Raw genomic sequence first — 26,977 nt, 5'->3', positions numbered from 1 at the left:
CACAGCCCACATTGTAGGTAGTGGGCATATTCTTGTTTTTAAAAAGGAATGAATAAGTCTCTCTTTTGTAACAGAAAAGACCGAGGCCCGAAAGTTTATTTTAATCAAAATTTTGACACAGTTTCAAAGATAAAACATGAAGAAAAGCATTCCAAAGACAAAAGTGATTTTGTTCATCCTTCATAGTGGAGTATTCCATGAAACAACACAAATTCTAATGTGTTGGTCTTGAGTGGGTCCTAGGGGTCAGTATTGAATTGAATTCCAATGTGCAAGCAGAATGCAGAAGTCCTAAGCTAGAAAAAGCTGCCCAATGTTTCCCAAACCCTACTATGCATTAGCATCACCTGGGATTGGGCCTCTCACACTTTATCCGAATCACCTGGAGATCTTATTTAACTACAGGTTGTGCTTCAGTAGGTCTAAACTGAAGCCAGGACTTTGCATTTCTAACAAGCGCCTGAGTTTGCGGATGCGGCTGGCTCACAGATTGTACTGAGTAGAAGCAGGGCCCTAAAAGGTTCTGATTCAGTTAGTTTTGGGTTAGACCCGACAACCTGCGTTTTAACAAGCTTCCTCCGTTGCTTCTGATGCCCAGATGGATTTCCAAATTCCTGGAATAAATGGGTAATACTGAAGCTATATTGAATCAGCCCTGGGAACTATTCCCAGTTCTGTCGTTAACCCCCGTGTTACCTTAGGCAATTCCTTCCCTTCTGTATGTCACATTTTCCTCATCAAGAAAGGATGGAGAAATTGATTTCTTAGTCACTTCTAAACTCTTACGTTTGAAGAAACCGCCAGGACAATTCAACGGCCAGAGACGGCCTTAGTCTGAGAACTACAATCCCCACCATGCCCTGCGCTCCTCCGCTCTCACGTGAGGTCGTGGAGGGGTGTGGCTAGTGGAGGAGCTCCCCACAATCCTTTGCGGTGCTTCAAGATGACGGCGCCCAGAGGTTCCGTGAGCGATTTGGAGAGCAGCAGCACCAGCAGCAGTGATGCAGAGGAGTTGGCGCGGTGCCGTGAGGCGGCGATGCCGGCCTGGGGCTTGGAGCAGCGCCCGAGGGGGCCGGAGAAGCCAAGAGCTGGTAGGCAACTGTGTTCAGGCAGTCTGGCCGAAGGGCGTAGGGGTCTGAGAGAATGGATGGTGAGGAAGGAGCCACTGGGACTCGACTTCTCTCCGCAAGAGAACTCCTGGGACTGCATGGAGTTCAGAGGCAAAGCGCGTGCAGCAGTGTGGGTTGTTCCATTATCCAGTCAGGGAAATTGAGGTACCTGAATGTCTCTTGATTCTGCTCCCTTTGGCCCATCTTCACTGCTGCACACTAGGCAGCCGCCACCTCTCCGAAATGACGGCGACAGCCCTCTTTCTGGATTCTCGCATTCATCCTTTCCCCGCCTGCATCGTGTTCATACCCTGGGGCTGGCAGCCCACTGGCAGTGAGCTGTGCCCAACACATAACTCTGACCGTGATTCCCTAGCGCCCTGGAATAAGCCCCAAACTCATCATAGGGGTACCTAATCATAATCCAGAGGATACGTGGATTTGGGATGGGGAAAAATATTTCGTCTTTACTTTCATTAACCTCTGTCTGAAATTTAGCATCACTTTCCATCTTGCATGTGGGCAACAAGCCACAAGTAACTTGGACAATACCTGTTACTTTGTCCTAACAAATGTCACAGATTTTCGTGTCTTACTTACAGTCTTTGCAGATACATTAAAATATCATTTTATTCACAATAAAATGTTGGAAAAATTTTATATTCATCACTACTTTAAAATTACAATAATTTGTACATCCATCTCTAGATCTAATTTAATGCATTAAAAAAGAAACATATATCAATATGCCAAATTTGGTGTTTTATGTTATAGTGACAATTGCAGTATCATTGGTTTTATTTGTAATCCTACGAGTTGTATTTTATACATGTAAAACATCCTGAAAAGGAATCCAGGCTTTACCAGACTTTTACAGCAGTGGTAAATCATGGTTAAAACCCCCTGCTTTTGTTTAAAAGGACTTACAAGCCCTTTGGTAATCCATTCCCTGCCTGCCTCTCCTTTCTTGCTGTCCTGCCACTGTACACTTCCATAGGTAGGCATCAGACCATACTATACGCTCTCATCTCTGGGTACCACAACTTTGCAGTTTTCACATTCTATACGCATCACTCTATACACATCCATCTCCATCACTCACTAGCATTGAGAATTTGGGCAAGGTACTTAAATCTCACTGTATCTAAATTTCCTCATCTGTAAAGTTGGGGTAATGGTAGTACCCACATCAAGTTGAAAAGTAACTGAGATGATACATCTGCAGTTCTTGGAACATAAGAAGGCCCAACAAATGGCAGCAGTTATGTGGTTGGTCTCTCCGCATGGACTGCTTTCCCCTTCCTGCCTAATTCCCGCTCGTCCTATAATACAGCTGAGACACTACCTCTTCAGGAAAGCTGGTTTACCTGCCTTTATCTGTGATAAAGGCATCAGACTTTATGTGATAACCTTCATAGATAGTGCTTTCCTTCCTACACTTGTCTCTTGTCTTTTTTCTTCTATTCCTGCATCCCTGGTAACTTGAATTCAACCCTGGCTCGTACATGTTCTACAGTTTATTGAGTGAGAAGTTACGTGATGTGAACTTCATGAAAGCTGGGATCTGGCCTGTTCCCAGATCCCAGGTATGCAACTTTGATAAAGATATGCGACATTTATTTCATACCAAGACACCATCCCCGCCAAGAGCTGAGGATGTAAAGATAAAAAGGCAGACCATGTACTCCAGTAGCTTACAAATCCAGGGAGGAGATGGAATTGCAAATGAAGTGTCCAAAACAATATAAAACTTCACTATGTCCTTACACTTACTCCGGAGGGTTGGTGACCTAATCCTCATTTTATAAATGTGGAAAACAAAGGCTTGGGAGGTAAAGGGACTTGCTTAGGGTCACACATCTTGCCAGGGCTCAACTGAACTCTGGAGCCTGGGATCTCATACAGCTTCTTCTATGCCATGACAGTACCTCACATCCATTGCTCTGTAGTCATGACGGACTACATTGTGATTGCATGGAAGAGAAAGGAGCAGGTCATTAAAGACTGTCCATCCCAGGGCTCCACATTACCCAACTCCAGAACCATCAGGCACTTTGCACTCCGTGTTACGTTCCCGAGCATGTGGACACAGACCACAGTGTACGCTGTGCTTCCTGAAGTTGCTTAATACTGGTGGCCCTACTTTGGGCCCAGAGTTACCAAGTGTCCATTTGATTCAGTTAGCCCCTTACATACACAAGCACATTTTGTCCCACTGTTCAAGTCAAAACCCGCATAGAGCCATCTTTCCCTTATTTCTCACACCATCTATCTAGTCCATCAGCAAAATCCTGTGGACTCCATCCTCAAAATACATGTCCTGTGTGCTGCCACTTCTCACCATCTCAATTATTGCAGCAGTGTTCCTGCTGGCCTTGCCCTTCTTCTCCTTCGAGACCCAGGCCCTCACATTGGCCCACCAGGCCCTGTGTGATCTGGCCCCCTGAGTTCCCCCATTTCTGCTTCTCCCCCAGCCACACCGGCCTCCTTGCTGGCTCTAAAACACACCAGACACGGTTCTTTCTGCCTCGGGGTCTTTGCAGGTACTTTTCCCTCCACCTGGAAGGCTCTTCCCCAGATATCCACTTGGCATTCCGTCACCTCTCAAATCTCAGTTCAAATGTCACCTATCCGTGATACCCTCCCTGCCCATCTTTCTAAAATGATTCCCCCACCCAGTATTCCCCACCTCCCTTCCTGCTTTGCTTTTCCCTATACTTATCTAATTTTGTGTTTTAATTGTGTGTTTTCTGTCATCTGTCTTCACCGACTAGAGTGTAAGCTCCATGAGGACTGGGATCTTTGTCTGTTATTCAGCCACTGGCACACCACCTGGGTAATGGTAGACCTTCAGTATTTGGTTGAGTGAATGACCACCAGACCAGGTATCCCCAGTGTCTTGGCTTGAAGAATGTGATCGACATAGCTGGGCCACTTCTTCCCTGCTCAGTGCCCGCCAGGTACTTAGTAGGCACTCAGTTAATGCTAGAATCAGATCACTCTTAGGCTTGCCTGGTCAGCATGGTGGTTAAGAGAGGGGCTCTGAAGACGGTTGATCTCATCCCAGGTTGGGTGTCTCATCCCAACTCTGTCACTTATTAGCTGTTTGACTCTAACTAAGTTATTTTACATCTTCTTGGCTCAGTTTACTATTCTGCAAAATGTGGTATATGGTGACCCCTCTAAAGGGGGAAGATTCAATGAGTTAGACATGTAAATCACTTAAAATCATGCCTGGCACACAACAGATAATGTTTCCTCTATAAATGCCTCGGTTTTCATTATTTCCACAGATGCAGCAGATAATCGGTTACCAACCACCCAGCGGAGCCGCAGGTACTGTGCGCTTTGGGTTCAAGTTTCATCCCTTCATTCAACAAATACAGACCCCTGCTGTGTGCCGATGCTAGGTTACACCCGGGATATCAGGGTGAACGAGCCACATGTAATCCCTGCCCTCATGGGGCAGCTTCTGGACTGGCAGGAAGTGCGGTCTTTCTCTTTGTGTTGTAGGCACAAGGTGGATGAGCATGAGCAAGATGGTAACGAGCTTCAGACCACCCCCGAATTCCGAGCCCACATAGCCAAGAAGCTGGGAGCCCTACTGGACAGGTAACCAAAAGCTTACCTTCTCTTCTGCCCTCATCAATAGGAACAGTAATGGCCCCCATTGACGGGGAGCTCACAGTGTGCAGGTAGGCACGGGGTATGCACCAGGCACATGTCACCTCACTGCGTTCACAGTCACCCTACCGTGTAGCCTGTCACCTTATTCTCCAGTTGAGGAAACAAAGGTTCTTCACGAAAAGAAACATTTGCCTGAAGGGAGTAAGGAACAGAGCTGGGACTCGAACCCAAGTGTGTTTGACTCCAAAGGCTGTGCTCTTGACCGCTGTGTTATCCTGCTACCGTGAGAGGAAGCGAGGAACCCCAAGAACAAGAGGGCAAGGGACAGATGGAATTACTGTTTCTTGGGTGCTTTCCGTGTGCCAAGCACTGTGCCAGTTCTATTTCTTACATTTGAGAACACAGTCTGTAAAGATGCAGGTCAGCAGCCCTAAAGCAGGTGCCGAGGAATACAAGTCCAGAGTGAGGCTCTTGAAAAGAAGAGATCCAATGGCAAAGAAGTTGAAAAACACTACATTCTACATCCCCCCTTGTAGATTGAGATAATTGAGATTCCTAATCATACATTCAAGGCTCTGAGAAGTCCTGCAGTAAAGACACCTGTGTAATTTTGTTCAGCCCAGCAGTTTCCAGACCCATATGGCCACACTGCCTTTGTTTAGTGGAAGACCAGTCACGTAGCATGGAGCACATTTCAGAATATGCTGGTCTAGGTCCATTCTTGATTAGCAGAGCAGGTTTTGAAAGGGAGGTGAGGATAGTCAAGCAAGAGTCCTTCAATTTGAAGTAACATCAAAAAGGACAAAAGCGCCCTCCCAAAGTGTAAACCAGCTGCTCTGCTAAGACAGAATGTTGGGCCAGATCTCAGCAGCCTGAAGCACCGTGGTGTAGTGCCATCCCCCAACTCAAGAATGTGGGAAACGTGTTTAGAAAGGTCAGTTGACCTTTCACCCCATGGAAGCAGTTTCTCTTCATGACTGTTTGGCTTTAAGGTAAAAAGGCCCACCTGGCACTACAGTGATCCACGCTGGACATTTCCCCAAGTGGAAATGGAGCCGGGTGCTGCTCAGCTGCGGTCAGACAGTTCCCTGCAGTGTTTTTATATTTCTCCCCACAGAGACTTAAAAGATACTCCAGTTGGTCCCTTGTGTGCGAGCAGGGTTTCTCAGCCGTGGCGCTGTTGGCATACGGACTGGATCATTCCTGGTTGTGGGGGACTGTCCCGCACAGTGTAGGATGGTTAGCAGCATCCCTGGCCTCTACCCACTAGATCCTCGGAGCAAACCTCCCAACCAGTTGTGACAACCAAAAATGTCTCCAGACATTGCCTAATGTCCCCTGTGGACAACGAACCACTGTGATAGATGCTTGGGTCAGCATCAGGCGCCTGGGTGGCACCATCCTTCTTCCCAGACTGATTTCCTGGACAGGACCTTGGGACACACCTTTGGCATAGTCTCTGTTCGCATTCACCAGAGACATGCTTCCTGGTGTTGGGAGTTCTCCCTGCTTTCTGTGCTTCTGGAGACAGGCTTTATTTTTGCATCAGAGGTCCTGTGAAACTTACTGCTTATCAGGATGACAGTGATCTTCTTCTTCATCATCACAGCTGCCATTTATTGAGCACCTGCTCGTGGCCAGGCTCTGGACTGAGTGCTTGCTATCCACTCTCTCATTTAATCCGGTCACAACCCTGGGAGGCAGGGACTGTTATCATTCCCAGCGTGCAGATGGGTAACAGAGGCCAAGAGAGAGGAAGTCCCTTGCCAAAGAGGACACAGCCAGTAAGTGACAAAGCCAGGATTCAAGACCCAGGTCTCTGAAGTCTGAATAAGGTCAATGGATTGTATCAGTGTAAGTTTCCCACTCGGATGATTGAACTATACAGTTAATGCACACAATGCTGCCATTGGGAGAAACCGGGCAAATAGGATATGGAATCTCTCCGCAGTATTTCTTAGATGCATGTCAATCTACAGTTATCTCAAATTGAAAAAGAAAAAAAATTAAGTTAAAAAACAAACAGGTCTGCCCTGCTCTATAAGCTGACCTCTAAACCATTTCTCTACATTGGTCATGTTTCCTTTTTCATGTTTGCTGCCAGGAAGCTCAGTGTGCCCTCTCTCTAGTACGTGTACAGGACTTCCTGACCACACGTCAGCGCTTTCTGTCCCTCTTGCGTTTATTTTCTCTTTGCCCTATTTGAAATGGTATTCATTTTGTTGTACTATGAGTATCTCTAAAAATTCTTCAGTGTTTTCTGGAATAATAAAGGGATTTAAACAAATGAAGCACTGCGGTTTGAGCCGGCAGGCACTGGTTACAGGTTGTAGCTGTCGGCTTTCGCATTCTTATCAGGCCAGTGTGCTGTCTCCTTTTGCATTGAAGATCACACGCCTCTATCCCCTTTAAAAAACATTTTTGTTATCACCCAGACTCTCATCCTGAATCAACCGTCTCCTCTTCCCTTAGCTCCATTACCATCTCAGAAGTCGTGAAGGAGCCGACAAAGGCCGAGGTACAGAAGAGAGTCACCCCAGAGGATGATGGTGAGTAGTTACCCTGTTAATATCAGCTATCGTTTGGTGAGCACCTACTGTGTGCCTGGAGCTGGGAAGTACAGTGTGGTATGTTACCTTCTTTCACCCCAGCAGTCTGCTCTTAAGGCAGGTATCATGATTATAGCCCGTTTATGGGGGACCGTATGGGAAGCTGAGGCTCTGACAAATGAAGTCACTTGTCTGGTGAGTTTTCAGGGCAGCCCTGAGCAGGAGCCCCTTACCACTGCACTCCACAGCCCTGCTGTCTGAGTCGGTCCCATGTCAAATTCATTTGCCACTCTGGAAGCTGCCTTAGGCAGGAGGCTCCACTGCTCATTTCCGGAAGCCGCCGGGGGCTGGCTGACCTGATGTGGCAGCCGGTGTACCCTCATCGCCTGAGGCATTACTTTGTGGTTAGATAAGAGCAATTCCCAAGTCTTCACCTCTGGACTGGGAGCTCCTTGAGGGCAGAGGCAGGGCAGCCTGGGCACCTGGGAGGAGAGGTCGGCACCTGGCAGTGCTGACTCTGCCCCTTTGGTTTGTAGGCTTCCGCCTTTTCTTCACCTCCATACCTGAAGGCCCTGAAGAGAAAGCTTCTCCCCAGCCCTGCCGAAAGCGACTGCCTTCCAGCTCCAGGTCAGATCGCACAGCCTCTCCTCAGGGTCCCTCCTTTTTGCCCGTTTTCTGTGTTGTCCAGTGTCCCAGGACAGCCAAGCAGACTCCAGTACGGTCCAGGAACCCTGTCAGGTAGCTGGGAAATAGTACCCTCAGTGGGAGGGGGAAGAGGTTCTCCTGGGGGGTGGCCTTGGATGTTTACTGCTGTTTGAGCGCCCATCTAGTGCCAGGCGCCTCACTCCTTGGACATTCCTGTGAGGCCTGGACTCAGTGAAGATCCCCATTTTATAGATGAAGACACTGAGGGTCAGAGAGGTGAAGTTACTTAATGAGGTCACATAGCTAGAAAGCAGAGAAGCCAGTATCAGAACCAAGGCCTGCCTCACTCCCAATCCTGAGCTCCGTGTCTGCCGCTCCCTGTGGCCTCTTTCTGGTGGCGTGGACCAAACCAGTGAGAGGCAGCTGAGGGGCCCGGTCCCAACGCAGGGTGACCAGACTGCCTTCCCCTCGTAGCAGTGAGGACAGCAACGAGGAGTGGCAGCGGTGCCGGGAGGCAGCTGTGTCAGCCTCTGACATCCTGCAGGAGTCTGCCATCCATGGGTCTGTCAAGGGGGAGAAAGAGGCAAAGAAGAAGAAAAGGAAGTTGAAAAAGAAAGCCAAGAAGGAGGCCAGCGCAGACTTGACCGCAGCCACCACCACAAGCAAGGCCACAGTCGGGAAGCAAGAAAAGGAGTCAGCCAAGCTCAACGGAGACCAGACATCACTTGGGACCAAAAAGAAGAAAAGGAAGAAAAAGGCAGAGAAGGCCAGTGAGGCTTCCCCATTACCCCCAGCAAGGAGTACAGCAGCCATGTCTGCAAACTGACCCCAGCCTGTGGGCACAGGGCACAGCTAGCCCCAGTACCAAGGCACCCACTGGGACAAGGCATTGCCGAGACCTGTCTCCCTCTCCAAGGACTTGGTTGGCCAGTCCAGGCTCTGCACAAGGGCCAGACTGGGGCTTGCCCAAGGGTCGGGGCAAAGCCGTGGTTATAGGGTGAGAAGCCTAAGCAAGGCCTGCCCTTTTGTGCTCCCACTGGAGGCTGGGGCAGACCTGTGGTACCAGAACGTTCTGTGGCCTCAGGAAGAAAAAGCCTTCCAGTCATTCAGTACTAATGGCCAAGTGGTGAAGCTTCCATTTCCCCAGTGCTGTCTGCGGAGAGAGAGGGAGGGAGGCCTTTTCCTTCCTCTCCACCTCCTCAGCCTGTTGTGGGATACAATCTCAAGGAAATGAGAGAAGGGGTCCCTGAGGTGCCGAGGCCCAAAGAGTTTGTACTTCTCCCCCATGCCACACAGACTGGATATAACATTGTCTGAAAGAGAAGGAGAGAGATTTTTTCCCCCCTCATTTTTCCAGAATTTTTTTTTTCCTCCATGCACGATCATGTCTCTGAGCCAACCAGATTATCGAAAATAAATTGTCGGACCCAACGCGTAACAAAGTGATTTGGGTGCTGCCTCTCGGTCAATGCTGAATCTTGATGAGACATTTTAAATAAGCATCAGACAGGAGGAGTCCTCCTGCCTACACCCCAACATGGGTTCCTGCACCCCAGCTTCAAGACTTCAGGAAGGAACAGAAGCTCCAGGTTGAGGTAAAATTCTGGCTTTGTCGCCTTGCCTCAGATTCGGCAGAACCAGGAGGACAGGTGGGGTGTGAGGGAGTGTGTGCTGGACCCCTCACTCCTCAGGCCCCCGGTGCACCCCTGCCTCCCTCTGCGTGCCCAACCCCATCTGGGTGATGTGTGGACAAGCAAGAAGTTTCCGATACGTCCTTTCTTTACTAAAAGTTAAATAAATGTACAGACCTGCCCTTAGCTGGCTGCAAGCCGCAGGGGTTGCTGGTTCTCCCAGGCCCTTCCTCAGTCACGGGTTGGAGGCAGACTCCGAGGGCCAGTTTATCTGCAGCAGCCTCAGGGAGATGAGGTCGCAGGAGCCCCGGGTTTACACAGCTGCCTTGTCCCTCCCAGTGGGGCTCAGGGGCTCAGGCTCCCCATGGGCTGCGCCTGCCTGCTCTTTGCCCCATCCCTCCGCCTGCCAGGCCTCCAAGCTTCCAGGCCTCCGTCCTGTCCAGACGGGTGGTCCTCCCTGCCGCTCGCCTCTCGCTTCTCCCTGTGGGCACCTCCACTCTGCCTGCTGCTCAGACCTTGCTGCCTTCTGAGCTCAGCAGCTTCTCCCCGAACCAGGGAAGGTCTGCAGGGCCCCAGCGGCCAGAGGAGTTGCTACCCCAGGACTTAGCACCAGGTGCAGAGTTGCAAGCCTCCCACTTGAACAAGGACAAGTTACTAGCCTTAAGGGGGCTTTTCAGTAGAGGCAAGATGCCAGGCTGACATCAGAAGGCATGGTGCTCGGGGGAACGAAAGTCCCAGAAAACTGGAGGTCATGGGGTCCAGAGAGAGGGATGGCTCAGGATGAGGGAAGCTGGAGAGCCCTGATGCCCTTGCTGTCAGCTTGGGCTCCCCTAGGGCTTGGATGTCTGAGCCCCAGGCCCTGGGACAGAGTAGCCCCTCAGGGAAAGCGTAAGCTGTGAGTGGGGGACAGGAGTGGGTACAAATGGGCATGTGGGTCCATAGCAGGATGGAGTGGCCTGGACAGGGCATCGGTGACAGAATGGGGACACACTGATCTAGGGCGTCTCTTGTTGCTCAGTGAGTCACAGCTACACAGGCTGTGTCCTGAGACGTGTGGCTGCCAGAGCTCCCTTCAGGGTACCGGGGCTCCCCACAGGCCCAGGCTGGGGGTATCAGCATCCAAAGCCTGTCCCCCTCTGCTCCAAGTGACAGGATTTCCCCTGAGCAGCGGGGACAGCCCCTCCCGTGTCCTGCCAGGAACACGCTGTGCTTCCCAGCGCTCCACAGTACCCCCATGTACACCAAAGCAGCCCACCTCGGGTCAGGGCCCCTCAGGACCCCTCCCTCTCTGACACTGACAGAGCAGGGTGGGGACCGAGGCACAGTTTTCCAGAGAAGGGCAGCAGCTCTGTGGCAGCAAAAGTTTTGCAGGTTCAGATGTTCTAGTCACCCCCCAAGTGGGCCGTGCAGGCTTCGGTGCCCAGCCCCTGGGAGGCGGTAGCCATGGTTACTGGGAAGAAGAGGCCATCTGCGTGGAGATGAAGGTCTCGATGACGCTGTGATTGGATGGCAGCAGGTGGCTGTGGCCATTGGTGGACTCGGTGCTCTGGTATAACACCAGGCTGCTGGAGGACACTGCGGAGGCAAGTGACACGGCTGCTGCCACCGAGCCCGTCCTTACGCATCCCCGGGGTACCCAGGCCAGCGGAGGGGGGCCTGGTCTCATTAACCTGTGGCCAGGCGCGGGCCACCCGGGGAGTGGCCACCTCAGGACATTTTAGTGGGAACGTTAGAGAAGCCCGGTGAGGTGGTTAGTTGTAGGTGTCATCTTGGCTCTAGTCATTGAACCAAACACTAACCGAAGTGTTGCTGTGGAGGTGTGTGTGTGTGTGTGTGTTTAAACACCTACAGTCAGTTGATTTAAAGGAGATTTCCAAACACTAACCGAAGTGTTGCTGTGGAGGTATTTGTGTGTGTGTGTGTGTGTGTGTGTGTGTGTGTGTGTGTGTGTGTTTTAAAACACCTACAGTCAGTTGATTTAAAGGAGATTTCCCTTGATAACATGTGTGGACCTCATCCTATCGGTCGAAGGCCTTAAGAGCAGAAGCTGAGATTTCCTAGAGAAGAAGGAATTCTGCCTCAAGACCAACATTAACCCCTGCCCGCGTCGCCAGCCTGCTGGCCTGCCCTACAGCTTTCGGACTTGCCATCCCCCACAGTTGTGTCAGCCAGTTCCTTAAATGTGTCCATATTCCTGTGGGTTCTCGGGAGAAGCCTGGCTGATTCAGATGGTTACGAGAATGGGCTTTGAGTTCAAGTCCTGGCCCTGCCACCTGGCAGCTGTCAGAGGCAAGGCCAAGTCCCTCACCGCCTTAAGTGTCTCATCTGTAAAATGGGGATGATGACAGTGCCACACGGGTAAAACAGAGCCTGGACTGTGCAGCCCTCAGGAACTCACTTCCGTCACCAGGGCTGAGTGGAGTAACCTCAGGCACACAGAGGGGCGACACCTTGCCCAAAGTCACGCACTAAGCAGGTGGTCACCACAGGCCCCAAAGCCCAGCAGCTGGACCCCAGAGTGCCGGCTCTTCACCATGACCTTGTAGGTTGCAGACTTGGGTCATAGGGGGATGGGAATGAATGGGTCAAGTGGGGTACGGGGGCCTGGAAAGCCCACTCTCTCTTGTTGCTACGTGGAAACATGAGTCCTTCCAGTTTTCCATCTGGCTTTCTTTAGGAAAGCTCCTGATATTTCAATGTCGGCAGTGATTCAAAGAATGCTAAATGCTGAGCTGCTTCTGGCCCCCAACTAGCCTATCCGACCACTCCCTGTTACCCGCCACTGCCTCTTCCTACGACTTAATCCCGTTCCTCGACCAGTCAGTGAGATGTTTCTGTAAGATACGCCCATTTTCCTGTAGTTTCACACCCCTCTTGGCTCACTTCCAGAGAGCACAGAGTGCCCTCTAAAACCTGCCCCGTGGCCCCGCCTGTTTGCCCACTGCTGTACCCACGCAAGGAAGAGGCCGCAGGGAAAGGCTGCTCACCTGTGGGGCTGGCACTGAGCCGATGGGAGGGCTGCAGGTGCTGGATGCCAGCAGGGTCCTGGCTGGGGATGTGGATGGTGGTGGCCTGAGATGCTGGCGTGTGAAGCCCGGACTCACTGGAGGCCTCGGTGTCTGAGGTGAAGACCTGGGGGAACGGAGCAGCCACCTGAGTGCCTGGGTAGACGCCGGGGAGGGGCCCGAGGTCGGGGCCTGGCTGGCCTGGGCCTTACCTGCTTGGTGGGCGTGAGGCTGGCCAGTGCGCTCAGGTTGGTGTCGGTGATGAGCATGGTCTGCGGGAGCAGGCCCGTGTGGGCGTACTGCGCCACCTCGGGCTTGTGGCTGTACAGGGCTGGCCAGGAGGGAGGAGACAGGTGGATACACAGGGCGCCCGGGCCAGGCTGGACCTCTCCCAGGCGGGCCTCGGGGCTGGAGGCAGTGGGGCGTGAGGCCTGGCGAATGGCCCAGTGGCGCAGTGGAGGGACTGATTTCCAAAACGGCGCTCCAGAGAGAGGGTTTGGACCCCCTCCCCACCTACAGGGCCCTGCTCAGCTTGGTTTGGGGGGAAGAAGCCTGGGAGAAGCCAGGAATCCAAACCCAGACCCTCCCTTCACCTGGAGATGACAGGTGTGAAAGGGAATGGGAGACACGGGTGCTCTTGTACTAAGTACAGAACTCGGAGGGCAGCGTATCTCGCCCTCCAGGACACCCCTTGAAATGGAACCTGGATTTTAACCTCCACCTGCCCCTACAAAAGCACATCAATACCAACAGAAAAATACAGATTCTCACATTGACTCAGATAAAGCCACACCATCCATATACACAAATACGTGCACTCAACCAGATGCACACACACATGCCCAGGTCCACGTTCCCGTATCCCCAGTGCCAAATTCCAAAAGTGAAAAGCAGTCAGTTTTCAGAAGCTTGGCACTAGAGCTCGTGTGGTAGCAAAATCTGTCCTGAGACTGCTGTGAGGTTAAGTCTTTATTAACCTACTTGGTGGAAGTCTACCTTTTGCTGCAGAAATCGTGATGCTTGGTGACAGTGTTGCCCCAAACCCTGCTTGGAGTGTTTACGTCATCTATGGTATGGCCACCATATTACCTTTCGAAAAACTGAAAATAGTGAATTCTAAACTACATGTGGCCCCAAGGGTTTCGTTCAGAGAAGGACTGACCGGTACTCCAACGCGTGGCGTGCACACGTAAACACCATGAACACTCAAATGCAGATCCACTCGCACAAACACATGCACACGCTCATGGCCACGTGTATTCACACACTGAAACATTCCGGCCACAGACACTCATCTGAGCACCCACAGCGCTCCCACCCCCATCCCAGACACACTTGTACCAGCCACAGAGACCGCGGTCTCTGCTGGCCACCCCGTCCCCCTGTGCTCACCATGGGGGCTCTGCAGCTGGGCCATGGTGGCCATGAAGGGGTTCTGGGCCATGTGACTCTGCACGGGAGGCATGAGTGGCTGCTGGTAGGAAGGGTGCAGCGGCTGGGAGAACTGGACGGGCTGCAGGGTGGTCAGGCTGCTGCCCATGCTGTTGATGACTGGCACGCTCTGGGCCTGTGTGGAGGCCAGGCCTGGAGCGGGAGGGGCCGGGGTCAGCCAGGCATCCACGGCCCCCCGGTCCCCCTGAGGACTCCGTTCCTCCCTCCCAGAGCCAGTGTGTTGGGGGAGGAGGTGCGGTGGACAGGAAACACCTTTGCACAGGGACCTGTCACTAACTCACATGGCTCTGGCAAGCCACTCTGCGTCTGTCTCTGAGCCTCTAGCTCATTATATGGGTAGGGGGTGTGTCAAACTAGGTTCCCTGGAGCCCTGGGGTTCCACCGCAGTGCACAGGCCCTAGAGCTAACTCTGTTTCCCTCTCCCTATCTGTCTTATATATTGAGCATCTGCATAATAGTTCCTACAAATAAAGTCTTTCTAGGCTTTGGGGAAAAAATCACCCTGAAGCCTTAAAAATTTTGATCCCCTTCAGCTGCTGGTTTTCCCACAGACGTTTTACCTTCTAAGGCACCATGTAATTGATGTACTGTGTTTATGGTCTGCCTCCCCACTTGGGTCACTCAGATTTTGGACTGTTTGGTTTGCTTATGTATCACTGATGTAACACAGAGCCTGGCACAGAGTAAGTGCTCAATAAAACATGAATGAGTCCTAGTAGCTCTTCCAGCTTTTGGATTCTCTAGAGCCCCATGAGCCCCACCCCCACCCCCACCCAGCTACCCCACCAGCTTACCAATGACCAGTGTAGAGGCGCCCGTGTTGGTGAACGTGGAGCCCAGGGAGGCAGGCTCACCAGGCCCTATGGCCATGACTCCAGGAAGCGAGGCCATAATAAGGTTCTGGGGCTGCTGGTTGAGGCCTGGGGATGTCTGCTCCAAGCTGTGCAGTGCCGTCAGGGTGCTGACAGGAGGCAGGGGACCCCCAGTTGCTGAGACCTTGGAAGGGAAGCCAAGCCGAGTGAGGGTGGGGCCTCACGCTGCCTTCCTAGGGACCCTTTCTCCCCCGAGGGAAGATGAGGTTGGAAGGGTCTTCCCTATGTAGGGGGGACACTCACCAGCTTGGCTTCGGTGCTTAGCAGGCTGTGACTGGGCTCCAGGCCTGTAGGGGACACTTGGTGCAAGGGTGTAGATACTGTCACCAAGGAACCGCTGCTTGAGGGCGCTTCCTCTGCCTCACTGGTTGCAGGCTGTCCATAGCGCACACCTAGAATGGGAGCAGTATCCAGCCTCAACACCCCATTTTCCTGCCCTCCAGGGCCCTCATCCCTCTAAACTACATCTGTTTGCTTAGGCCACCCACCCCGTCTTTATGCAGCTGGCAAACTTTGCTCGTGTGTCCACCTCCTGCCAGGCCCTATGCTGGCTGCTTCCAACTGGTGAACACGAGGGCTGCCTAGTGCTGTACCTGACATGCAGTAGGTGCTCAATGAAAGACAATTGAACTGAACTAAATTGATGTTAACGACATTAAACTGCAGCAAACTAAGTTGAATAGAATGAGTTGGAATTAGTTGAAAGAAACTGAATCTAGTTTAATTGAACCTGACATGAATCGAGCTTGAGTTGAACTGAATTGAATCTAATCGAATTGGATTGAATTGAACTAAGCTATACCAAATTAACTGAATTTCCTTGAATGGTATTTAGTAAACTGAATCGATTGGGAATTGCATCGGATTAAACCGTACCAAATTTAAATGAACTAAATTGGGTTATAATGAGTTGAACAGAATGGAACTGAATTGAATTGAGTTGAACAGAAATGAGTTGAGTTGATCTGAAGTGAATGAATTGAAGTAACACAAATCAGAGTGAATGGAATGGGGTGGAATAGATGGAGTGGAGAGAAGCAGAGTAGATATAGTCGTGTCAATAGCATGGAGTGGAACCAAACTGAAGTGCTAAGAGGTTTGGGTGGCAGCTGCCACTGGGCAGTGGTCCCCAACTCTCCCACCTACCCCCATGTTTCCTTCATCCCCAGCACTTACCGTGGACCTTACTGGGGGAGAGGGCAGGTGGGGCCAGGCCCGGGGAGCTGTGGGCGGGCAGCGCAGGGCCTGGGCCTGGCCCTGGCGGCGGCGGCCCACTGTATGTGTCCATGGCCAGCTTGTGCCGAAACGCTTCCTCCTTGCGCCGATTGGCAAACCAGTTGTAGACACGCACCTCTGTGACCAGGTTGGAGCCCAGCCCCTGTGCCTGTGATGGTGACACCCCCCTCTGGATGCACTCGGCCCTGCAGAAATAGCCACTTGTGAGCCTCCAGGTCAGGAACAGAGGGGCCCTCTCCTGGGGTTGTGGGGAGAGATCTAACACGTAGGGCTCTATCTGAGTGTTTGAAGCTGGCAGACGGTTTCAATCCCAGTTCTGCTGTGTGAGCTTGAGTAAGTGACTTAGTCTCTCTTAGTGTCTCTGGTCATAAAGTGAGCAAAGGAACCAGAGGGTTGTAGTTAGGATGGATGAGATGAGCAGCCACTCAAGAGCTGCTTGGGTTGGTGGGGGCTGGTGTCAGAAATGGAGCTAGGTTTCGGACCCTGAGCAGGAGTTGAGACTGGGTAGCCTCCCTCAGCACCCAGAGCTACCCTCCCCTTCCCCAGCCTTGCCCCTGCCCAGACCAAACCAGCCCTGCTAACCACCCGCCATCCTACCTATTGCACTCCTCCACCAATGCCTCTCGCTCCTCCTTGCTGGGGTTCTTCTGCCTCTCATAGGCCTGGAACAGGATCTGCTGGGATGCTGGGCCCCATTTGAAACGGTTTCTCCGCCCCTTCTTGGTTGGCAGCTCATCACCTGTGGGCTCCTCAACCAGCCCACCCTGCCCGGCATGAGTGAATTCTGTAGGGACAGAGAACAATGACCAGGACACCAGACACACCCACCTTCCCACATCAGTTCATGACAACCCTCCTGATTCTTTCTCATTCCCAGGGTGCTGAGCCAAAGGAGCTTACAACTAGAACTTAGAAATCATCTACTCCAGTGATGACAAACACACAGCACATATGCCACCACTTTCTTAACCTGTATCCAAGGCAGACATCACTAATCAATCCCTGCACACTTTTCTACTGAGCCAAGATATAATCTCACAAGGCTGAAGGTAGACATGAGCATTTGTTCACACTTGACACATATGCCGTCCCATTTTACAGGTGAGGTTCAGGGAAGTTAAATATTTTTCCAGGGTCACACAGGAGAGCAGAAAATTGAATCATATCTCCTGAGTATATTCAGAGCTATGTTCAACATTCCAGACTCAGAATTCAAGTTTAAAGTGCAGTGTTAGCCAGGAGAGAAGAGACCCACCAGCCCTTGTTAGCTGGTTCCACTTTAATGGAAACTAGTCTATCAGATTATCCCTGAGCAGGTCACCCAGGGTATGGGACAGACAAGTGCCAGGACATTTTTATGAAGGGGAGAAGGGAGATTCCAAGTCAGGGATATATATGTATGTGTGTATGAGGTATACATAACGCTAGTATATGCATAAAATATCTCTGGAAGGATATATGCAAGACTGGGGAATGTCAGTGGCTGCTTTAGGGAGGAGACATCTAATATTTATTGTAAAAGCTTTCTTTTTTTTATTAATGTATATTGCCTTTTAAAAACCTGGATAATTAATAAAAGACATGGTAGACATTTTTTTATATTTAGCCTCATAAGTGTGAAAGTGCACTTGGGATTTGATGGGGTGTGAGACCTGAGTGAGGAAACCCACTGTTCCCTGAATGACAGTGCGCCCAGGTCTTCCCAGGTTTGCAGTGGAGGGCTGAGCATACACCTCACCTCTGAGTCTTTACGCACACTGTTCCTTCTGCCCAAAACACCCTTCCCTGCGTCTGCATGGGTCAAAATTCAACTCACACTTGAAGACTTAGTCCGAAAGTCATACTTCTAGTGTGACCCTTCCTGATGCACCTGCCTCCCTGAGGAAGAATAGATTATTCTCTCTTCCGCCATCAGCTCAACACTTCGAAATATGCTTTACGTAGCACTCCGCACTGGGCCTGGCACTCTGCAAGTACTCTATACACACTAGCTATTACTGTTGTTATCACGTTGTAATACAGCTCACTATATCATAGAGATCTTTTCTACTTCCCCACCACACAGCTCTTAGAAGACAGGGACCAGTTTATCCATCTTTGGATGCCCAGGACCGACGCGACTGCCCTCCCGCTCCCCAGCGTGCCTGGTGCAGAATAGGTACTAAATGCTGGTTGAGTCCTGCTGACTTCCTCTGAGTCTGCCTGTCCGAGTAACGGGATGGTGACGCTTCCAGCCCCCACCCTCGAGCTGCAGAGAGTCCCGGCCGGGCCTGCCAGGGAAGACGGGGCTACATTCGGTCATTACTTACGCTGGGCCACCTCTCGCTGCTTGCGGACGTACCAGGTGTACAGGGCAGCTCGCTTTTGTGTCTTCATGGGGGTCCCTTTGTTGAGGTGCTGGGAGAGGTGCGACTGGTTGAGGCCGGTGGTGTCGACCACCTCCCGTTGAGGGATGTTGTGCTGCTGCAGGTACGACTTGACCATCTTTGCCACACGCCACGGGTCCTCCCTGGATGGAAGGCAAGGACAGGGCTGTTCAGCTGGGAGTGAGCCTGCAGGCAGGGCTGGGAGTCCCGGCTGCCAGGAGCCCCGTCTGCCCTGGGGGTGGGGTTGTGGATGAAAGCAGGTGTGGAGCCTGGGGCCTGCACCCTGACTCGGGGACAGGAAGGTATGGGGCACTCATGCTAGGGCGCAGGGACATGAGAACAGAGACAGAGACACATAACACGTGGCAGACGTGGTCACAGGTACAACCAGTCCCACACAGACATGGGAACAGAGACAAGTTTAGAAACATGGCCACACAGACACAGGGGCAGATGTGAACATGAACAGACTCCCGCTCAAAGTTGCACAAGCCCAAGAGAGAGGGCCCTCACGTTTGGGCTTCCTTTAAAGCCCCTCCCCTCATCCTACCTGGAAATGTTACTTGTCACTGTATCTTATCCACTGAGAGAGACTATAAACGCCGTGAGGTCAGGAACCATCTAGTTTTCAGCGCCGAAAATGGGCCTGACACATATTATGCCCTTGGTGAATGCAGGAGTGAATGTATGGATGGTAGGGTGGATGGATGGATGACTGAAGGAAACCTACTAGAAAAAATACTGGGTCTGAAAACAAGGCGAGAAACAAGATTCTCCCACTTGACAGCTGGGGCCACTAAGGCTAAGAGAATTGCGTGCTTTGCATCTCTTGCCCAAGGTCACAGGACCAGCCCAGCAGAGTTCCATCCTACTGAAGGGACTCATTTCTAAGTCAGCCTATCTGGTAAAAATCACATAATGTCAAAACGCCTCCTGACAATGGGCTCAAGACCCGAGGCAACGGCCCGGCCAGTTTTCCCACAGCACTGGGCCAGGCGTCTGGTTTTCAACTGAGCTGCAGGTGAAGGGGTTATGGGCTGGCATTCAAAGGCCTCATTGTAAGAAAATTGTGCATGTCTGAGCTCCAGAATCCCCCTCTGTGGGCTGAGATTCTCTTCCCCTCATCCTGTCCTGAGCTTCTGTTACAAATATGTGTCAGATAGAAGCAGCTCGTTACATCCGTGCTGAAACAGAACAGAACTGGGATTTGAACCCAGGTCTGCCAGTTTCCAGAGCCTGTGTTCTCACCCCCTTGACTCAGCAAGTTGTTCTAGAATTTGAGACTTCTGATATTTGCACGTGTGGCAAATGTGTAGGAGATAGCTCGTCCCCATGTGGCTTGCCACAGCAAAAGATTGGAAACTACCTAAGTGTCCAGCAAACAGACGCGGATTAACTAAATGGCGGTGCCTTGGGTTGATCCAACTGTAAAAACCCGCTGAGAAAGCTCTGTATGTGCGCAAATGGAACAGTTTGTCTGCTAGGTTTGCTACACTGCTATTTGGGTACAATTTAAAGTGGGACAAAACATTTCTACCTATTTGCTTGTGTTTGCATGAAATACTGGCAGGACACGGAAGGAACTGGTGACACTGATGGCCTCGAGGGGTGTAGGGTGCTGGGGACAGGGTGACAGGGGCAGCCTTCTCTGTTACTATTCCATACTTTTTAAATTACGTCATATCATATTATATAATATACAACATATGCATATGTACTATTTAAAGCGGAATTGTAATAAACACAAACAGCTCCCAACCCCAGTGCTCTGAAGCCCACCCCGCACTGCCCTTCCCCCACCCATCTCTCATTCCTCATAGAGCCAGCCTGGCTGTCCCCTTGACCATGCCTTTCTCAGACTCCAGGACACCCTTTCATCAGCTTTGGCCCCCGTGACTTCCTCCATTTTTACCAGCAGTTCCCATAAAGGCAGGGAAGCAGGGAAGGTGGGGTCAGATAAAGTAAAATCGGTCAGCAGTCAGAACAGCAAAGTCCCATTTGTGTAAAAATGATACCCATGAATACTAATAATTCTTGAATATTTACTGTGAGCCAGGTGCTTTGCCAAGAGCCGGTCATTTAAATCTTACAATAACCTTAGGAAGTAGGTACTACTCGTATGCCCATTTCATGGGTGAGAAAACTGAGGCTCACACAGGTGAGCCTCACTTGTCCAAGCTGACCTAGCTGGGACTCAAGAATATTTCACTTTGCCTGGACCCCGCAGACCTCTCCCGGAGCTCCTCTCTCTCCCTGCTTTCAGGGTTTCCTAGGAGCCTCTTTTCCACCTCCCCTGCTTCCTGGGTGCCAGTCAGAGCTGGGAGGGAAGAGCAGTACAAAGTCCAGCCTTATGCTCCCTGGCAAACATGTTTATCTGATTCTGGAGCTGGGTTGCCGGATGGCCTCCCACTTCCCCCAACTGCAATCATCACCCCCCTGAGAAATCCTCCCTCCCTCCTCTCTTCTCTAGAGAGAATGAGCTCAGTCTTTCAGCAGGGCCTCTCCTGGCTCAAACTGAAGGTATACTGTCATTGTGCATCTGGCTCCATGTCTCTCTCTCTCTCTCTCTCTCTCTCTCTCTCTCTCTCTCTCTCTCTCTCTCTCTTTCTCTCCTTTCTCTGTGTCTCTCTGTTGTTCACTGTGTCTCTTTCTCCCACCCACCCCCAACACACACACACACACACACACACACACACACACACAGAGTCTCCAAGGACCTGACCCTTCAGGACAGTTTCCCCCACTAGGAACTAAGAGGCCAAGTCCCCAGGTAGCCCCAGCTTTCACTCTCATGGGCGGGCTCGCAAGTGAAGCCAAGCCGGGTTCAAGTTCCACCACTGCGCCCTAGCACCTGCTGTGTGCATGCTCCACATCTCCGAAACTCGGTGGCTAATGCACGCCTGCCTCGCAATGCTACTGGGAGAACTGAATGAGTTTCGAAGAGGAATGAAACGCTTACAGGGCCCGGCACACAGTCAGGGCTCAGTAGGTGGAATGACATTGTTATCATCACCAGCAGTGCAGTCCTGGGACCCTAGGCTCCACAGCAGAGGGAAGAGGGTCCTGGAGAGGGGAAGATCTGCCCACATCTCTCTCCTCCTGCCTCCTACCCATTCTGGGGTCAATCAGATGTTCAAGGCTTTGGGCCTTTTGTTTGCTGGGCCTTGGGGTTTCAGCGCTTCCTAGATTATGGAGCTGGGAGACCACCCAGGAGGGCTGTTCATGGGGAGGGGAGCTGAGTTCTCAATGCGGGCGTGGCCTTTCCGTCTCAGTTTGAATCCCAGCTCTGCCACTCACTCTCCAGGTAGCCTTGGGAAGTGTGCCTCAGTTTCCTCAACTGTGATTCAAGGCTAATAAACATTTCACAGGTTGTCAGGAGGAGAAAATGAGTTTAATGCATTTGTAAGCCATTCTGAGCTCTAGAACACTGCATGGAAGTGAGTTGGTGAAGTTGAACAGCAAGAACAACTGGGGAGGACAAGAAAGGAGACAGCTTATCAAGGACAGGCTTGCAACCTTGAGAGTGCTGTGCAGAGTTGTGTGGGTTGGGAGGACCTGGGTCTAAGTCCTGGCCTGAGTGCTTTGTAAGAGTTACCTTGGGCAAGTCACTTTGCCTCTCTGAGCCTCTGTTTACTCATCTGTAAAATGGGACCCCTCATAATAGCAACCGTTTACTGCACTTACTACCTAGGCACTCTACATGTTATCTTGCTACTTAACCCTGTGGGTCAGTGTTATTATCATCTCTGCCTTGCAGAGGAAACAGGGGCTCAAAAAGGTGAAATTAACTGCCCGCACTAGAGTGAGGGAGCTGGGGTTCAAAACCAGACAGGCTGTCCTCAGTCAGGGGTGTCACACTGTCCCACTGTCTGCCTGAGTTTCAGTGCCCAATGGAGAGAGAGGATCAGAGACCTTCAAGGTTGAGGTTTGAGCTGGTCAGGAAGGACATAGGAGGACACCCCGAAGCAGCCCCAGGTGCAGGTTCCTCCCTTGGCCACAGACGCAGACGTTCCCCAGGGCCTCAGAGACTCCTCGTCACTCATTCATCTGTGCTATGTGTCGGCCAGGGGGCTGGCTATCAGGGGTAAGAGTGGTGAACGAGGCCACATGGACCTCTCATTCAAGCAGTATTTTTATGGCAGGAGATAGAAAACAGACAGGAGAAAGGAAAGGAAACTGGTGAAAGTAAGAGTGACCTTTAGATGAGAGAGTCAGGAGGGCTTCCCTGAGGTGACATTTGCGCAAAAAGAGGAGAAGGAATCAGCCATGAGAAGATCTGGAAAGAGGGTTCCAGGCAGAAGGAACAGCACATGCAAAGGCTCTGAGGTGGGACTCAGCAAAGTCTGTGTAACGGGAGGAAAGGGAGGGAGGGTGAGAGGTCCCTCAGAGGACAGGGAACTGGGCCAGGGAGTTTGGATTTGATTCATTGTCCAGGTAGGGAAACGGAGGCAGGAGGCAGAGAAGAGACTGGCCCAAGGTCACACAGTGAATTAAAGGAAGAGCTCAGGGCCGTGCTGTAGCCTCAGGCACAGGGCGCCTGGGGAGATCTGGGACCCAGGACCCACGCTGCCTCTTCCAAGACACTGTCTTCTGCAGACAGATGGAAGTCCTGCCTCTGCACCCTCCTTCTGCGCTTCAAACTCCCCCACTGCCCCGGGCCGACATCAGGGGTCCCGAGCCCCTCTCCTTCCTGTTCCCTGGGACTATAGGTCCCACTTTTTTCCCTCAGGGCGGTTTCTGATCCCTTTTGTTACCTGAACAATAAGTAACCCAGGTAGTTAGTTATAAACTCCGCAGGAACAAGGAGCTGGTTGATAATTTATAGCAACATCTCAAATTTAAATGGAAAGTAAATAGCATGCTGTTAGCATTAAAGAAAACCCAATCGGGGCAGGCGGGAGCACTCCAGCCTCCTCTCAGCTTGGGGTGCCTCTCTCTCTCCCCAGCCCCTTCTCCCCGCTGGGTGTGAGCCCCTCTTTCCTCCCACTCCTCTTCTCAATTCTGCTTCTCCAAGCCTCTATCCGTCTGCCCCACGCCCTCTCTCCTCCTCCCTGTCTCCCCTTTCTCCCTCAGCTTCCAGGCCTCTGCTGGTCCCTAGAGAGCACTTTAACCTCTGCTCTCACCCTCAAGTGCTGTGGATCAAGCCTCCCCCCACCCACCATCCCACCAAAGGGGCTGCTGATCAAGAGGCCCCACCCAGCCAGGTAAGAAAGGCCCTTGGCACCCCCTGTCCCCCTGTCCCATTTGAAAGCCCCCATTCCCATCTGGGGTCCTGAGCAGGTCTGGCCCAGCCCCACCCTGTCCCAGGTGCCCTCGCCCTGGGTCTGCCATGCCTGACTCTTTGCCCCTCCCCTGCAACATAGCAGGGCCCTTTGCCCTCCTCTTCCTGCCAAGTCAGGGGGCCTGTCTGCTCCCCTGCCCCTTGCCCAGGCCCTCACAAGGCCAGGCAGACTCAGAGAACTCCCTGAGGCAGGGATCCAGCCCTCCCCCACCCCAAGCTGGGGTCGGGACCTTGAACAGAAAAGAGAAGGTCCCTCTGGAGAGCGTCTTTGGAACTCTTCCTCAGACCCCGCCCCAGTGACTGTCAGCCGACCCCTGGCCCCCAGTCATGGGGATTGAGAGCACCAAACTGAGTGGGTGTGGAGTCCCAGCCGAGTGGCCTTAGTCAAGCTACTTCCCCTCTCTGGGCCTCAGTTTCCTCATCTGCGGAGCAGAGTTTCCATAGCTTCCTCCCAGGATTCATCTCCACATTATCCAAAATTATACGTACATGCAAACCCTCAGCACAGCACCCAGCTTAGGAAAGAGGTTAAAGGGGCGTTGGGAAGGGGGTCCTCACAGCCCCCAGACTTCCCTTTCCCCACCTCCGCTCCTGCACTTCTCCATCCCCCACCCCCGCTGGGTGGGAGGTTCATTGGCTCAGGCCTCCCCAGGCCACCATCCCTATAAGTTAATGATCACAGGCCTTATCAGAGCCTTTTGCCATTTATAAATTTATAAAACAAAAGAGAAATAATAAAGCCCATGGGTAATTAGTAACCAGGTTAGCTCTGCTGAGGAGAGGGGAGGCATCAGACTCAGACCCACCCAGTTCTCCGAGAGATGGGGAGCCAGCCCCTGGATGGGGGTACACAACGAGAGGCCTCTAATAGCGCCTGCTGGTGAGACAGGAGAGCCTGAGGTTGTGCTAGAAAGGAGAGCAGCTCCCGTTCTGAGGCTCCATCTCCCTCAGGTAAGAAAGACCTGGCTGAATGCTTGAGTCCCCGGGTGGCCAGGGGAGCCTCCAAAACCTCGGCCTTGCCCGCCCCCCCCCACCTCCCCCGCCATGCTCCCTGGCCCCCAAGCCTGTAATCTGAGCACTTAGCTGGGAAGTAGGGTCTGGAGTGTAGAACTGGCCATGGCTAAAAATTCCCACCACCCTCTCGTTCTCCAGGCACTTGAATTGTAAAGTCTCCTGCTTTTTTCCCATCTTGGAGCTCCCCTGGGGAATGGGGCCACTTCCCAAGCACTGGGCTGAAAGCCTTGGCTCATGGGGTCTCAGGACTCTGTGGAGGGCCAGGTGGGGGGAGAGGGGGCTTGGAGACCAGCCTCCGAGTAAACATCCCCCCTGAGCTCTCATGGGCCCTGTCCCCCTTCCCGACAACTGGGCTAAAGGCCCAGCTCACGGAACTCTGGCCTCAGCAGGGCTAGTCAGGGGCTGAGGGTGGGCCCTTCTGGGCTCCTTAGAGCTGGAGACAGGGAAGGGGGTGCTTACTGCAGCAGGCTCTCCACCACGGCTTTCTGGTGGGCCGCCTCCTCGGGGCTGAGGTTCTCCAGCTCCTTGAGGATGGGTGGCGTGAAGTCTTCCCCATCGTCGTCCGTCTCCTCCTCGGAGCCCCTCGTCTCCCCCAGCCCATTGGGCAGCTCGGCCAGCTCCCCTCGACCGCTGCCACAGGACTCCCCCTTGTCCAGGGGGCCATCTCCAGCCAGCAGGTAGGGCCCCGGCTCACCCAATGCCTGGATCAGTGCCTCTTTGCTCAGGCCCGACTCGAGCAGGGCTCCTAGGAGCTCCATCTGCAGCTGGCTCAGTTTAGAAACCATGGCTCCACTACCACGGGGCCACGCGGCCCGGGGCCACCAAGCGGGCCGCCTCCCCCACCGCGTGGACTGTCTACTTGCCAGCCAGTCAGCAGGCAGGTACAAACCAGGCTGCTTGCACCTATAGTCCCCCCCAAACCCCACTAGTCTAGCCCTGTGGGCACCCCCAACCCCCAACCCTGGCCCCGGCGGCCAGTGAATCAGGGCCCCTGCCCGCTCTGTTTACATTGGAGCTGGGGAAATTCTCCAAGGTTCATATTTATCCGTGTGCTTAGCGAAGGGACTGAACTTTGGACTTCAGCCCTGCAAAGTGCAGGCCTCATGGCAGCACAGAGGGACGGCGAGCCACGGCCTTCAATGGGAGTGGGCAGAGCGGAGGGTGGGGGAGGCGGTGGTGGGGGGCCCAGGGCAGCTGGGATGGAAGGTGCCGGGAGCCAAGGAGGACTTCGGGTGAGCAGCATCAGGTCCCACCCCCAAGGACCTTGTAGGGGGGCCAGGCTGAGGCAGGAGAGCAAAAACAGCAGGTTTCCCTTGGGAACAGAAGCAGCAGGGAGTTGTAGGCAAGTGGGCCAGCTCTCCTCAAGGGCAAGGTCATATTCATTTGGGGACCTGCCCCCTCAGGCCTGACACCAGGCCTGCCTGTAGGAAAAGCTGTTAACTGAGGTCTACAGTGTGCCAAGGTCTGTAACAATGAGAAGGTAGGTACAGGAATTATCCCCATTCTATAGAGGAGGAAACTGAGGCTCGAGGCTCCAACAGGGTACGCAACTTGCCCAAAGTCACACAGCTAACCAGGGACAAGACTTTCAGGGTGGAAATAAGGTGAGGTCTGTGAGGCAGTTGACTCAGGCGCATATTTGAAAGGGGTGCCAAAAAACTCAGTAAACAAAAAAAATCACATTTCTATACAATATATTTAAACATCAAAATGGATGCAAAACCCAAAAGAACGAAATACATGTGCACACAGAAACTCGCATGTGAATGTCTGTAGTAGCAGCGTTATCCACACTAGCGATGATGTGGAAACAACATGCCTCAGTGGATGAATGGGTAAATAAAATGTGGTCTGTCGATGCAGCGGTGTATTATTTGACCAGAAAACAGAACAAAGTGCTGTACAACATGGATGAACCACTGAAGACACTATACTAGCGAAAGAAGCCAGACACAAAAGGTTGCATATTATGAGTCCATTTATATGAAGTGTCCATCCATAACAGGCAAATCCACAGAGACGGAAAGTAGACTGGCAGTTGAGGGTCGGGGGGTGGGAGGGGCAGGGAACAGGGAGCCGCTGTTTAGTGAGTAAGGGGTTTCTTTGGGGATGATGGAAATGTTCTAAAATTGATTGAGTGATATTACACAACTCTGACTATACAAAAAACCACTGAGTTCTGAACTTGAA

The 26,977-nt window shown here is 52.3% G+C and overlaps 2 protein-coding genes across 3 annotated transcripts; one reads left to right on the top strand and one right to left on the bottom strand.

The window, feature by feature from the left end:
• The first annotated feature begins 215 nt into the window (after window positions 1-215).
• On the top strand, window positions 216-11,007 carry C25H12orf43 (chromosome 25 C12orf43 homolog). 2 transcript variants are annotated; one of them, XM_033097636.1, is made up of 6 exons: window positions 216-1,091; window positions 4,403-4,445; window positions 4,623-4,721; window positions 7,209-7,285; window positions 7,822-7,912; window positions 8,405-11,007. In XM_033097636.1, exons 1-6 carry the CDS (start codon window positions 944-946, stop codon window positions 8,754-8,756), a joined length of 810 nt encoding a protein of 269 aa, XP_032953527.1. In that variant the 5' UTR covers window positions 216-943; the 3' UTR covers window positions 8,757-11,007. The 2 variants fall into 2 exon arrangements, with proteins under 2 accessions (XP_032953527.1, XP_032953528.1); XM_033097637.1 differs by having other exon boundaries at window positions 217-1,091; window positions 8,408-11,007.
• Window positions 10,948-25,804, bottom strand: HNF1A (HNF1 homeobox A). Its single transcript, XM_033097635.1, has 10 exons — window positions 25,247-25,804; window positions 18,436-18,635; window positions 16,724-16,910; window positions 16,067-16,311; window positions 15,134-15,282; window positions 14,813-15,014; window positions 13,959-14,150; window positions 12,779-12,897; window positions 12,549-12,693; window positions 10,948-11,136 (listed from the first exon to the last, which is right to left on the bottom strand). Exons 1-10 carry the CDS (start codon window positions 25,570-25,572, stop codon window positions 11,009-11,011), a joined length of 1,893 nt encoding a protein of 630 aa, XP_032953526.1. The 5' UTR covers window positions 25,573-25,804; the 3' UTR covers window positions 10,948-11,008.
• Window positions 25,805-26,977: the final 1,173 nt, after the last annotated feature.

This window comes from Rhinolophus ferrumequinum, chromosome 25 (genome assembly GCF_004115265.2).
Source record: "Rhinolophus ferrumequinum isolate MPI-CBG mRhiFer1 chromosome 25, mRhiFer1_v1.p, whole genome shotgun sequence".
Lineage (NCBI taxonomy): Eukaryota > Metazoa > Chordata > Mammalia > Chiroptera > Rhinolophidae > Rhinolophus > Rhinolophus ferrumequinum.
Note: the sequence above shows the minus strand (reverse complement) of the source record. Positions and strands in the feature narration are given on the sequence as shown.

Excerpts from the sequence above, each read along its gene's own strand:
- HNF1A (XM_033097635.1), bottom strand. The coding sequence starts at position 25,572 with ATGGTTTCTAAACTGAGCCAGCTGCAGATGGAGCTCCTAGGAGCCCTG. Across the intron at positions 16,911-18,435 it reads GCAGCGAGAGGTGGCCCAGC|AATTCACTCATGCCGGGCAG; the intron begins GTAAGTAATGAC and ends CTGTCCCTACAG. Across the intron at positions 11,137-12,548 it reads GCTCAGTGCCAGCCCCACAG|TGTCCTCCAGCAGCCTGGTG; the intron begins GTGAGCAGCCTT and ends TTGCCTCCGCAG.
- C25H12orf43 (XM_033097636.1), top strand. The coding sequence starts at position 944 with ATGACGGCGCCCAGAGGTTCCGTGAGCGATTTGGAGAGCAGCAGCACC. Across the intron at positions 4,446-4,622 it reads ACCACCCAGCGGAGCCGCAG|GCACAAGGTGGATGAGCATG; the intron begins GTACTGTGCGCT and ends TTTGTGTTGTAG. Across the intron at positions 7,286-7,821 it reads AGTCACCCCAGAGGATGATG|GCTTCCGCCTTTTCTTCACC; the intron begins GTGAGTAGTTAC and ends TTTGGTTTGTAG.